This window comes from Pinus tabuliformis, chromosome J, assembly GCF_031772625.1.
Source record: "Pinus tabuliformis cultivar Carrire ecotype Pingquan chromosome J, CPIR1, whole genome shotgun sequence".
NCBI classification, from domain to species: Eukaryota; Viridiplantae; Streptophyta; class Pinopsida; order Pinales; family Pinaceae; genus Pinus; species Pinus tabuliformis.
Window position 1 is genome coordinate 1,225,215,431 of NC_142295.1, and position 14,835 is coordinate 1,225,230,265.

A 14,835-nucleotide genomic window follows, 5' to 3' on the forward strand; every position below is an offset into this window, starting at 1 on the left:
AAGCTCCTTTTAGGAATTTTTTTATCGCTCATTTCCAAAAAGCTTTTGAAGTCCGAAAGGGCTCATGCAGTCTGTGAACCAACTTACAAACACATACAAATGTATCTAAAAATACCCTAGTCCACGCATTTGTTAATCCTATTTCTCATCTTCTCAAAGAGACCAAACATACATCCGAAATCTGCAACCATTACTCAACCTTTTATCCAAGAAAGTAAACCCTTGGCTTTTCATCCATGAGACTCTAAATGACAAGACAGCACTGATGATGGCTAATTGGACTTTCCATGTAAAGAATAATTTCCAGAAGTTGATTGAGACATCTTAATGAGCGAGTGTAAAGAAAAAAATACTAAAATGCATGCATGATATTTGTTAAAATCGTAACAAGATTTCACATCTCTGATAATGGAAACACAATGTATTCAATATTGCAACCCAGAATGTAAGCAAATATCTGCAAGCATAAACTAAAACTGAAAACGCAGAAATCTCGGAAGTCTCCCAGACGTGAAAATCTAGGAAAAACAGGAGAAATCAGAAACTTTTGCTTACATTGGGACCCACACTAACTTTGAAACCATCTCAATTATACTTATCCTGCACACTTGCAACAGTACCATGAGATCCCATTGATCTATAATAGCAGTGAGTAAGTGACCAGACATTAATTGGCCATCTCCACCAACCATCTTAAACAGATTGTTGGAGAATTCACCGAGCCCAGAGAGACCCTATGTAGGATTTGCAAACTCAAGATAACGTTTCAGAAACATATTCTCCAGAACTATAAAGGGACAGAACACATGCTTGGAATAAAACCATCACCAAAAAAGGAGACTACATTCCATCTTGAGATTACTATCAGACAATAAAACTCTATCAAACGTTGGGAGAATTAATAATTGAGTCAATGGCTAGATGGCATGACATATTGGTGGTACTGAACTTCAGCTTCTATAATTTTGAAAAGTAATATATCAGATGTAAAATCCATAATTGACCAATATTACAGAACCACGTCCTAACAAAACTCAAATTAAATTTCATCACACTTTTATACATGGCAGGGACAATTCAATTCTCATTTTGTACAACTAATAAGTGCCCTCTACAAGACTTCACTGACAAACCTGACTGTCAACTGAAAAAAAGTATAACACAACAATTAAGTTAAATGAAAAAACAGACATGATTCTAACAAGGTAGCTATGTGATTAAGGAAAACGAATATCACTCATGGTGGCTGGGCTGTGAGAAATTTATAAAGATTTCCATAAACTGGAAACTCAACAACATTTTGGAAACAAGTGTAACAATCCACAAAATCTAATCCACTTTTGTAAACTATAGTTTCTGACCGTAAATTACAAACATGAATTTATATTGGGAACTTGATTGGAGCAACGGTAAAATAAAGTGAGTTTCTTAATTGAAACAGAACCTAGCCAGTTAACATCAGACCAATATAAAGTATTCTGGAGTTCCGACCTATGCTTTACAAACAATGATAGTGATATTTTGCGCACAATATTTTGAGATATGAGAAAAATCCAAAGGCATGAATGATATCCAAACAAAGCCCATCAAAGGAGGACAATAAATTTTCTTCCTCCACGATAGCATCGTACAGTAAATTACAAAATTTATTACAAAGCTTACCTGAAACAGGAAATACTAACTTACCAAAAAATCCATAATTAATGGATTAAATGCGAGCAACCCGTAAGTCATCAGGGTGGTATATAATTTCCTGCATCTAATAAATAATTAGTAAGAATATATTAAGTACATAATACTGCCCGTCTTCTAAAAGGGCCAAGAAAATGACTTAAATTAACATTCATCTGATAAAACCTACCTTTTTCACTTTTGAATGGTTAAATGCACTTTTCACCAATGTCTGTTATGTGCAACGCTTCCACAACCAAACCCAATAACATGTTGCAGATAAAGCTCTATTTCTTGGGACATGAAACATACCTCGGGCAGTTTAGAAAAGACAATATGCTAACCTTGCACATGGAATAAGAGATTAACATAGAAACAGAGAGAAGGTGATAATATCCTTCGATAGCCACCTCAAATATCAAACTTTATTGAACTAATGTAACTTATACAAAAACACTGTTATTTAGATTTGATAGGAATATATATCAATACCTCAGGTTTGCCATGTAATCCAAGATGTGGATTTTCATGGAAGCATAATCTAGCATTTCCGTGAATGGCATTATTTAAGGTGTGTAATGTGCCTAGTTCAATGCACCAAAATGCATTCCAATGTTAATGGCAATGCTTTTCATAAAGCATGCAGAAGAAATAAGTTTTCACATTACTTCCAGCATTCCAACAACAATCAGGAAGGGAAAAGACATCAATCCGCAATTTTTAGAGAAAACTAAATAAGATTCATAAACAAAATAAGGATTAAAGTTCAGAATTTGATTAATGAGTTCTGAGATATATCACCAAATGGGCTTCTCAGGTTAAACCAAGAAGAAAAGTTCAAATTGAATCTTAATACAAATATTAGTGAGATAAAATCAGAACACATTTAAGTATACTTGCTGTTACATCAACTTTAGCATGTGTTTCTCGAAAGAAAATTAGGCTGTATTCAATGCATAACTTATCAGTTTTCTCTCAAGGATTGAATAAGCAAAATACAACCACCTCATACCAAGTCAGACTAGGTACATTGTTGAAAGCTCATTTCTAAGGATTAAACTCAAAGGCTCGTAGACTAAGATCCAATATTCTGATAAACAAGCACCAGATGAGTATCACAATGTATCCTGAGGAATCAAAATGTCAAAAAAAGGGAATATCAATCGATAACAATCCAAGTTCCAACTCATATTCAACAAATGAGTAAAGAAATGGACCAAAAAAAGTTTGCATCAAGCCCAGAAAGCTTAAAACTTATAATTTACATCGCAATCCCCCTTGATAAAGTGCCCAATAAGCAAAGAAAGTTCTCCTTTCCGATTTCATTGTTGAAAAGAAAAATGAGCTTGCTGAAAGGAGTCTGATAAAATTAAGTTCTGCACTCGTTATAATGAGCCAAGGTAGAAGAGTGCCCAAAACTCGAGGATTTTCAAAATTTGTGAAGCAAAAGCTTGAGATTATTTTGTTGAGCAGCATATCTATAATGTCTTTACCCACAACCAATATGGAAACCTATCTCCAGGTCAGGGTTATGGCCAGAAATGATGCCTGGCACTATCAACCTGTGTCAAAAATAACAAGTTGTGATGCCAAAATCAGCTCATAGGACAAGAAAGCAATGAAATGTCAAAAGCTTAACAAAAGAGCCTAAAGGTATCCAGAAACATAGCTACAATGTCCCACTATAGCTAAATACAGTAACACATACGTTTACCATAGGAGCTGGCACCACCACCACGACCACCATGTGCATATGCCCCCTACAATACATATGCAGAACAAAAACATAAAACAACAATCCTACAACAAATTCCTTGCTAATAACAAGTCACACTATTAACGCTTACAGATTAATAATCAATGTTTAATAAACAATCAGATTATATTCATATAATCAGAGCAGAACCTCACCTGAAATCCAATAGGGGCATAACTTACAGAACCTGTAGCATAAGGTACACCTGCATTTTTGTCCGAAGGTAAGTGTAGATAATTGGAATATGATTCTGTGCTAAGATTTGATGCACGGGAACTTGAACATAAACCAAAATTAAGGCAAAAATTATGACTGAAAGCCATTAGATATGCCTAATGCACCTCCAATACTTGGACGGTGATAAAATTGTTCTGTAGATGCTCCTGCAAATATAGGATTGGAAAAAGAACCCTGTCCTCCTGCAGACAAGCCATAGCTGCCAGAACAACAAAAAGAACCTCTTTAGAGTTACAAGCAATAAAATTGTCAACAATGTTCCCACATCATTTAACATGATCCATGATATTCATATTCAAAACCACCATGGAATGGGAAACATCAATCCTCAACATTGAAATGTATTCCCTAAGTTTCATCATTTTATGTTGTGGCCTCTGATAAAAAAATATTAGTATCAGATACAAAATAAGCACACCTTAAGCCTCCAGCTGCAGTAGTACTCTCCAAGCGAGCACGAGGATTACCTCTCGAGTTTACAGATATGTCACCCTGAAAAAGAGATGTTACATATCCTTTCACCACTGTATAAAGAAAAATTATAACAGAAAATGTTAAACAATTGCAGTTCACATTAAAACTATAACAGACATTCAAGTAATATGTGAATATTACCAGCGCTGTGTGTGAGCGTTTAACTCCTGGTAAGGTGTGGCCATACCCTTGAACAGAAGCCATGGATTGTAGGTTTTGAACCATAGGTGCTTGTTGAAGCCCTCCAACATGACCTGAAAGTTTCAGAAATGGACATACATGATATTTCACAATATACAACGCAAGATGCACAAACCTGGGATTGCTTAATCACTGTCTACTAATAGAGATTGTGTGTGTAAACAGAGAACAACCCAACACGATCAAAACACAATTTGGGACCCAACTCTACTACAAGCATGACAAGTTGCCTGTACAGACTAGGATTCTGAGAGTGATATCATATATAGAAGAAAAGAGACATGCTCCCGACAAACTGATGTCACTGACTTGATTTGGGGAGAGAAGGATGACCATACATAAGATGCTAATGCAGCTGCCTGTGAATCCCCCACCGTAAACAGATATCCCTGGCTTTCTGGGTCTCTTTAAGTTTATAGCCTTTTAGGTTACTTAATTATTTCAGATTCATTTTCTATGATGAAATGGACATCCTTCTTTCACGCTTTTCAAAAATATCACTCCTATAGATGGAATGTATATGGGCTGAGATGACCTGTGGTTGCCATTATGCCAAATTTTATTGTAATAGTATGTAATTCTTCAGAATAATGAAAAGGTTTTCCAAGGAAAATAGCATCAGCATACAACCGCTTTAATTCAAAGCCAACAAAAAGTTTGAGCATGAAACAAAATGAGCACCTCCACTAACAGATACATGTCCTTGTCCCAATGCTGCTTGTTGTCTTAAAATATGTAGAATTTCATGAGTTGTTGAAGGTAGAGCCGCTGAAGGTAGAGTTGCTGAAGGGAGCGTTGCTGAAGGGAGTGTTGGTTGGCCACCCTTTTCAAGGGCTACAGCACCAGCTGTTGTGTTCGAGGAATATTTTGCAATGACATGACCTGTTTCCACTCAACAAACCAGATATAGATTTGCAAATCAGACAAACAGGTTGATAGAAATCTTGTACTCTAGAAGAATAAATAGCTACAATATAGTAATATACTACACCAGATATAAAATTTAGAAGGCATACATACAACTTGGTCTGTGGAACTAATCAAACTAAGCAGATCAAAAGATATTTCTATTCCCGTTGATGTAACAGAAAAAAAGAAGGATCAAACTAGAGAGTAAATCTAAATTAAAGAAAATCAATACATACTAAAAATCTAAATGTATAAATAGTTACGCTCTAAGGAAACAACACATAAGAGACTAGTATGGTATAAAGTGTTGACAATATCGCCAAGATATCGCCGATATTCGCAAATGTTGCGATATTTTCGGGGAGACGAGATATCGCCAAGGAAATATCACGATATTTTGTCTCCCCGAAAATATCGCGATATTTCCGAATTATCGACGACATCTCGGGAAAATATCGCACTACCAAGCAAAATATCGCCCATACAACACAGAAAAAAATTGCTGCCGCAGCTAGAAAAGGCTGATTTTGTTTTTTTTTCATTCATTTTCATTTCTGATCGCTGGAGAAGGAAGGGGAGAGGTATGTACTTGCTGCCAAGGAGGATTTGAGTGTTGAATAGCCATTATTGCCACCAAAAACGAAGATTTTGTTGATTGAAGAACAGTGAGACAATTTCATTTCTTCCATTAACAGGTATGTTCAAATAAACCCCTATGTTAATGAATTTTTTGATAGTTTTACGATTATTCTTGCTTGCCTATTTGCCTACAAACATTTTGCTTGTTTTTTTTCCATTTGCTATGATTTTCATGCCTATGAACAAATGCAAGGGTTTTCTCCATATTTGGGCAGCAAACTCCATTTTTTTTTAACTTCCAAATGCACCCTCTTATTGTCATTTATGGTTTTTCATTGAATTCACATTGCAAATAATGTAGCAAAAAAAATATTTTGCAAAATCAAGTGGTTATTACTTATCAATTCCAAATTTTTTTTTTGGTGCCCTAGGTTTGAGTTAGCTCACTACAAAATTCAAATATGCCAAAAGCCTTGGACCCATTTTGGGAGTATGAGGAGCTTGATGGTGGGACAAATCGGGCATATCTTACATGCAAATTGTGTGGGACCAAGATGACAGGAGGGGTTACACGATTGAAATACCATCAGGCTAGACTCACTGGACATGATGTTAAGATTTGTACAGTTTCTAGTCCGGAGCTTATACAAAAAGATCTTGAGGCAATTGATGAAAAAGACAAAAAGAAGGAAAAGACAGAAAGAAACAAGGCTGAACGTGCAAGTAGATCTTTCGGCATATCTTCTCTTGATTTTGATGCTGAGAGTAGTGGGAGGGGCTCCACAGCATCACCTGCTACTGCTAGTGCGAGGTCAGCATTTTTTGTTCCACGAACAAGACATGGATCACAACTTGGCATAAAATCACTTGTTAAAAAAAAGGAGAAGCAAGAAGCAGATAAAGTCATGGGGAGGTGTCTTTTCTAGAGCAACTTACCTCTCAGCATCACCAAAACCACTATCCATTTTGGCAACGAATGTGTGATGCTATTGCTGTTGTGGGCCCAGGGTACAAAAGTGCTACATATGAGGAGTTGTGGGGCCAATTCTTCAAGCAGAAAAGCAGGACATCAACTCTTTGTTCCACGAACAAGACATGGATCACAACCTGGCATAAAATCACTTGTTAAAAAAAAGGAGAACCAAGAAGCAGATAGAGTCATGGGGAGGTGTCTTTTCTGGAGCAACTTACCTCTCAACATCACCAAAACCAATCCATTTTGGCAGCCAATGTATGATGCTATTGTTGTTGTGGGCCTAGGGTACAAAAGTGCTCCATATGAGGAGTTGCAAGGGCCAATTCTTCAAGTAGAAAAGCAAGACATCAACTCTAGATTGGCGGAGTTGAACAGAACATGGGAAGTTACTGGATGCACAGTGATGTCCGATGGTTGGACCGATAGGAAGGGTAGGACCCTTCTAAATTTCTTGGTACAGTGTCCTAAAGGTACCATGTTTATTAAATCAGTGGATGCATCGGAGCATATCAAAGATGCAGCAACGATATGTGAGTTGTTAGATGGGTTCATTCAGGAAATTGGTGTGCAGAATGTGGTGCAAGTCATAACAAACAATATAGCGAATTATGTGTCTGTCGGCAAGATGCTTATGGAGAGGCATCGCACATTGTTCTGGACTCTGTGCGCAACACATTGTCTCGATTTGCTGCTTGATGATATGGGGAAACTCTCCTTCATCAAGGAGGTGGTTGATACGGCTAGGAGCGTCCCCAAGTTTATTTATAACCATGCTTTTGTTCTTAGCCTCACGAGGAAATTCACTAAAAACAAGGAGTTGCAGCGTCCTGCGATCACACGTTTTGCCACAAACTTTATTACTCTTCAATCTTTGCTTCGATGTCAATTCAAGTTGAAGCAAATGTTTATGTCTGATTACTGGCGTAATTGTAGATACAGCAGGGGACAGGACAGGAAAGCCATTGCAAAAATGGTGTACTCTGAGACGTTTTGGCGTGGAGTAGAATAAGCATGCTCAGTTAGTGAACCTATAGTAAAGGTTCTCAAATTGGTAGATGGGGAGAAGCCTGCAATGGCTTATTTGTATGAGGCCATGGATAGGGCCAAGGAGACCATTCGTTCTTATTATGCAAACAAGGGTTCTGCTGGCCTTGATAGGCATATGATGTTATGGGATGTGATTGATAGTCGATGGACATGGATGCTTCATCAACCCATTCATGCAGTAGCACTCTTCCTCAACCCCGCATTTTCATACAAATGCGGCTTTGATTTTGATGGTGAGGTGATGGAAGGGCTCCATTCCTGTATTCATAGGATGGTACCTGATCCTGAGCTTCGTAGCAAAATCAATCGCGAGATACAGTTTTATCGGGATTGTGTTGGCCTATTTGGCTTTGATGATGCTATTAGGGAAATGACCCTCTTCATGCCACGTAAGTGACAAGTCATCACTCATTAGAAATTAGAATTTTCAATTTAGAATTTCCTTACTCATAATTCTATTTTTTTAAAATTCAATTATGTAACTTTTATTTGAAAGTTTAATTATGTTTTAAGTTTTTGAATTTTTTATTTCTTTATTTTGTTGTAGATATTTGGTGGCGAAGCTATGGTGCAAGGGCACCAAATTTGCATAAATTGGCCATAAGAATCTTGAGTCAAACATGTAGCTCTTCAGGGAAATTGAAGTGTATTTGAGAAAATACACGTAAAAAAGCGCAACAGGTATAACTTTGAGTGCCAGCCTTCAATTGAGCAATTACACTTACTGTAATTTTTAATTTTTAATTTATGACCTTCAAGTGTCAAGAGTCAAGACTCATTAGTTTTTTTTACAGTCTTACAAGTTGGAGTTCACACACCTCAATGATTTAGTGTATGTACATTATAACATCCGACTTCGAGTGAGGCAAATAGAAGCACCAATGGATCCAGATGCCATTTCCTTAGACAATATTGATGTATTGTCTCAATGGAGGGTGGAGTTTGAGGAGCCCATCTTGGAGGAGTCACCTTCATGGTTAGAGCCAGATGATCCATTAAAACAGGGGCAGCAAGAGGAGGAGGAGCATGGCACTGTGGGAGCATCAGCATCAACACCATCTACTATAGATATAGGAGAGCACAGCTCCATACCTAACACTCATTATTTGAGATTAGGTGCAGAGGCAGGGCCAAAGCCTTCTACTACTAACGGTAGGCCTAGCAAACAACCCATCATGTTTTCCCGTAAAAGGGGGAGAGGGCAGTTATTTCAGATAGATAGTTGCTAGTTTTATTTGTTTTGCTACATATAACTCATGATGATGAGATACTTTTATATATGTGATGTTATTTTGTACTGGTTCTCCACATTTGAGTCCTTGATTGGACAATTATCAGGGATCAGTAGGATTTGGTATCGCCTTTGATGTATCATTTCTATTTGACATCATATATATCAATGCTTTCTTCATATTTATGTGCCAATGTGTTTATTTCATGTTGTTAATGCTTTATATGTTTAAAAATCTGAAGAAAAAAATTAATATATTATGCATTTTTTATGCTTGCCAATAAGATGTTTTCTGGACCCTCGCCGATATTTTGCCAATACTGATATTTTCAACACTTGTACTTACACATTAATAGAAATTTCAAGGATGTGTTTGCACTTTGTAATTTTGGTTATAAAGCTATTTCAATTAACAAAGAAATGGAAGTCAATAAATGGAAGCCAATAAAATAATAAATTACCATATAGTAGCAATCAACAGAAGGCCTAAAGCAACAAAATTACACATTAAAAAGTGACCAACATCACATAAAAAAATAGTGTCGTACATGGTAATCTACTTTATACCAAACATAAAAACCAAATTATAGAAATATCTTCTTAGGGAAATTATAGTCATCAAAGAAATTTGATTTGTTTTACCTTGAGAAACACCTTTGTTCCCTCCCTTTAGATCTCCTTTATTTGGTCCTTTTGACTTTACTTTTTTAGTTTTTCCCTTATGTGCAGGTTTGGCTAGTGACACCTTCACTTTCACCTGTATGACAACCAAAATATTAAAAAAGTTCCAACTGAAATTGCAACAAGCTCCATATGTTGCTAGGTAATTTTTCTTAGAGCATGGGCAATAAAGATAGAAAACCTTTGAATCTCCATCAATCAGCTCATCGTCCTTGCTGAATGCCTCGATACATGCAATAGCAGCTTCTCGAGTAGTATAGTTCACAAACGCAAAGTCTTTTCTCTTCGCAGATTGCATATTGCATGAAAGAACAACCCTTTCTATCTCACCAAATTTGCCAAAGTGTTCTTTAACATGTTCCTCATTCCATGTAGGAGGCAAGATATTTACAAACACTGACTTTACCTGCAAAGGCAACAAAGATTCCACTTTAGCATGCACTACAGTTTAGAACCATACAGAATAATGATTATAGCACATATGTACAAACAAGATGTACAACACTACTTTTAAAGAACAAAGCAATAAATATTCCTCTAGTCATACCTGTGCCATTACATCTTCATCAGGATCATTCGAAGGCTGAGCCCAAGCAACCTTAATAGTTCTATCCTCCTTGAAAGTTCTATTCTTTTGCAATGTTCTAAATGCAATTAGAGCATCTTTATGAGTTTCCAGTTCTATAAATGCAAAGCCACGGTTAACTCCTGCATTGCTGGGGTCTTCAACCACACTGACATCATTAATATTTTCGACTCCCAGCTCCTTCAACTTGTTGAAAACCTGCGAAGACACAAACAAGACATTTGCAGCTTGAACTTTTTAATATGTAAATGACATTTCTGTACATGCTGAACCTTACGCAACCCAAAAAACATCCCCGAACCGTTTACAGTACGGATAAAATGAATGATGAACTGGCGATAATATTCAAAGAATAAGACAACGAATTCCAACGTAGTAAAAACCCCATACATAAAGCCTTTCCTCAAACTCTAATATATTAAGAATGAAGAAACAGTAGCGAACACACAAGGCCAATAGCAACAACACCCTATCGTTTCTTTAACGAATTCCAACGTAGTAAAAACCCCATACATAAAGCCTTTCCTCAAACTCTAATATATTAAGAATGAAGAAACAGTAGCGAACACACAAGGCCAATAGCAACAACACCCTATCGTTTCTTTAAACGCTGATTTGTAAACCTTACATCATCTTTGGTCCAGTTCTTGTCGATGTTTCCAATGAAGACGGTGTCCTTTTCAGCAAGGGGAGAAACTCCACACTTCTTCCCTCGAATCTGAAAGAATGCAAACGTCATTGGATTAAAGAAGAATTTTTCATTAAATACATAACACCAGAAAGTACTATATACAATGGGAAGAAACATGGATGCAATAAGCAGTGGCTAATTTTTTTTTAAATAAGCACAAGGAAAAAACAATGGATACTATTTCTGTAAAGGTTAAACATGTAAAAAAAACATGGGAAAATAAAAAAACAATCAAGAAAACACATCTTGTTGATAAAAATAAATAAAAAATAGAAGAAAAAAATTGTGACAGCTTTCCACACTATAACTTTCTTCCAAAATGGCCAATCATGTTACGACAAAAGCAGTAAATCGGTGTATTTAATAGTCTTTAATTTTTATTTTTTTGTAAGCTTGGTAGGACTACATCTTCATCATGTCTAACTTCTCATCCCGACTTCTCATCTCCATCGGGAATAGGCTATAGCAAACAGAGATAGCACAGATTTGAATCAGATTTGAATTCAGTGAGACTTTATTTCCACTTCCAATTGAGTGAAACTTTATTTCCACGACCATTGCTAATTAAGATATCCCAAACTGACAATATAGCCCTAACTTCTCATCCCGACTTCTCATCTCCATCGGGGATAGCACGGAGACAGAGATAGCACAGATTTGAATTCAGTGAGATTTTATTTCCACTTCCAATTCAGTGAGACTTTATTTCCACTACCATTGCTAATTGAGATACCCCAAACTGACCCTATAGTCTTTAATTCATTCCCATTACTGATCCTATAGTCTTTAATTCATTCCCATTACTGGGAGCTATCCCAGGCTGACAATATAGTATTTAATTCATTCCCATTACTGTCTCCAGATTACATTAACTGCAGCTACAAACTAAAATTTTCGTCTCTAGCGAAGCCTAATTTTTTCGTCCCTAGAGTATATCTTAAATTGATAATAAATATAAAATAAGCATTCCCATTACTGTCTCCAGATTACTTTCACTGCAGCTACAAACTAAAAAATTCGTCTCTAGCGAAGCCTGATTTTTTCGTCCCTAGAGTACATCTTAAATTGATAATAAATATAAAATAAGCCTAACCAAACTCGACATGCACAGTTGGTCTAGGTACAGTTTTAGAGGAGATCAAAATATATAATTGCTTTTGATGACATAAGTAGTTTCAATTATAGAACAAGTAATCGAACAAGAAAAAAATGAAATGAATAGAACGTGTCATGGAGTGTCTACAGAAGCATTCCGTAACACCGATCAACAATCAATTTATGAAATAAAATAGAAACAAAATAATCCACAGCATACTTCTCTTTTTCGATGGACACAAAACTACTTTCAACGTACCTCTACTTTAGCGAGTTCATTCACAGCACACTTCGCTTCGTCCGGAGTGGCGTAGCGCACAAAAGCATAGCCCTTATTCTTCCCAGTTTGAGGGTCTTTCATCAGCCGCAATTCGGTAATCTCTCCCATTTTCTCGAAAATTTGCCTAAGATCATCCTCTGTCGCTTCCTTGTCAAGCCCTCCAACAAAGACCTCTAGTTTCTTGCTCTTCCGTCGCTCCAATGTCAACACTGAGTTCTGCAATTCAGAATATTCATCCACCGCATTAGCATCGGCAACCTCTGCTTCATTCCCAGCATCCTCCTTATCTTCATCCTCTGCAGACTTTGCATCGGCATTGTGATCAACGTTTTCTTCTAAATTTTCAACGCTTTGTTTCTCTTCTTCTTGATCCCTTTCCGCTGTTTTTTCTTCTAAATCTCCAGCGCTTTGTTCTTCCATCTTGACCTCCGCCACAGCTGCAGCATCTTCGACCTTACCTCCCGAAATTTCGGCTCGAGAATCTTCTGCAACATTCTCATCTTCCAAGCCCTCTCCAACTGAGGGTTTTTCATCCGCATCTTTCAAAACCTCCTTTTCCTCTTCACTGACAGTGTTCGTCTCTTTCAAAACCTCGGGAGATTTCACCTCGGCCGAAGTCGATTTTTCGGCCTCTGGCGAACGATTCTCCGCCGGGACTTTGGACGACGACCGAGCTTTGGATGTAGTGTTCTTGGTGGCCTTGGTAGCCGCTGCTTTCTTGGAAGGCGTCGAGGCTGCAGTTTTATTAGTTACTTTGCGAGGTCCCATGTTTTAGGGCTAAAGCTTTGCAACTCAGAAAAACCCTATCTATACAGACAATTCAAATATTCCTCACAGAGCTTCAAATACAGAGGCTGCTCTGATGGAGCCCTCGCCTCTGTGCTGCACAACGCTTAAAAAAACCCAGAGAGGTTTACGCCTCGGTGATTTGACAATTTTATCTAAAATCTCAAACCTATGGACGGCGCTAAATGTACTATGTGAATGTAGTTAAGCAAATGAATGTATATCTCAACGACCTATTTATGGAGCCCCGTCCATCATGCCCACGAAGTATTTTCCTTAATTCAAATCGACTAAAGGTTAAAATGGGTCTTCGTTTAAATTATTTCTCCACCCTTTCAACGCCTATAAAGTACTTAACAAGACTACACCTTCTACGTGCATTGTCCTCGGCATTTTTTAACAAGACTACACCTTCTAAAGTACTCAACAAGACTACACCTTCTACGTGCATTGTCCTCGGCATTTTTGAAATGATATATTTAGTTTTTTTGGGTCAAATAAATTAATAATTAAAATAGAATTAATTTACATTTTTTTATTTTGGATTTTTATAATTTTTTGTATTTTTAACATCTCTTAATATTTTTCTTGATCGGGATGCGGGCTAGATCATCGTCTTACTTGGGACTCATGCAATAGCGATTAGATGGAAGGCATGAAAGAGGGACAGTTATGGCAGAATGAATGCAGGTGCGATCAGATGGATGAGACGGGTGGCATGGGAGGTATTACGACAGACGTTAAATGTTGTAGTGATTATACCTTCCAGGTGGTGGTAGTGGGTATCGCATTACATGCATTTGCACGGTGGTACGAGAGGCTCTGAGTGTTGAGAGAGAGTAAGTTGGTTCACGTCCAAGAGCAAGGTTGGTAGGGAGGCAGCGTAAGCAGAAGGTCAATGGGGTCGGCTCGGTGGTGAGGGCAATAGGGTATGTATTGTTTCTCTCCACCCATTCTTGCTCGCGACATACTGGTTCTCTGAATACCTGTCGGATTTTCGCCCCTCCTTGTGAATGGGAGACTGTGGGTGTTGGCAATGTTTGTTCGCCTATGAAGCATATCTGTGTGGCTCAATTCTATTTTGAAATTGTTGTTTCCAAGTTGATATTTGTTTCCTATGGTATCTTATTGTTACGTATGGGAATGTATGGCTTATTTTGGGCTTCATGTCTGTGTGGAAAGAATGTACTGCTTGGGTGGAATGGATGTTTCCATGTTTTGTTGTATTGGTTAGTGATTACTTTCTGCATGTTGTCGATGTTGATCTTAAATTGTATTAGTGTTTATATACATGAGAAGTGGTTTGAGGCGTTGGTGGGTGGTTATGTTGTCTGGCAGGGATAGACCATCTCTAGCTTTAACTTATTCTGTGAGCTATCTGAGCAAAGATTGTGGGTAATGAGAAGAACAAATTGTTGGAGGATGGCTAGCAAGTCCTGTTTTGCTTTCACTTTCCTTGGTTTAATGTGTCTTGTTTTTTGCATCTATCATTTGTAATTATTCTAGGAGTTTATAATTGGAGTGACTGCCCAGTCGAAGAGCCGAGGGCATTTGCTCATTTTGTGGTCTGGGTAGTTGCTTATTGTTTAACTCATAGACAGTTGATGGAGATGGCAAGGCCATCCAACGACACTA

The 14,835-nt window shown here is 37.4% G+C and overlaps 1 protein-coding gene across 1 annotated transcript; it reads right to left on the reverse strand.

The window, feature by feature from the left end:
• Positions 1-2,742: 2,742 nt before the first annotated feature.
• LOC149231550 (uncharacterized) lies at positions 2,743-13,475 on the reverse strand. Its single transcript, XM_089381672.1, has 12 exons — positions 12,394-13,475; positions 10,977-11,066; positions 10,310-10,546; positions 9,944-10,168; positions 9,724-9,838; positions 5,021-5,221; positions 4,280-4,392; positions 4,083-4,156; positions 3,769-3,863; positions 3,583-3,632; positions 3,380-3,431; positions 2,743-3,233 (listed from the first exon to the last, which is right to left on the reverse strand). Exons 1-12 carry the CDS (start codon positions 13,180-13,182, stop codon positions 3,229-3,231), a joined length of 2,046 nt encoding a protein of 681 aa, XP_089237798.1. The 5' UTR covers positions 13,183-13,475; the 3' UTR covers positions 2,743-3,228.
• Between the last annotated feature and the right edge of the window lie 1,360 nt (positions 13,476-14,835).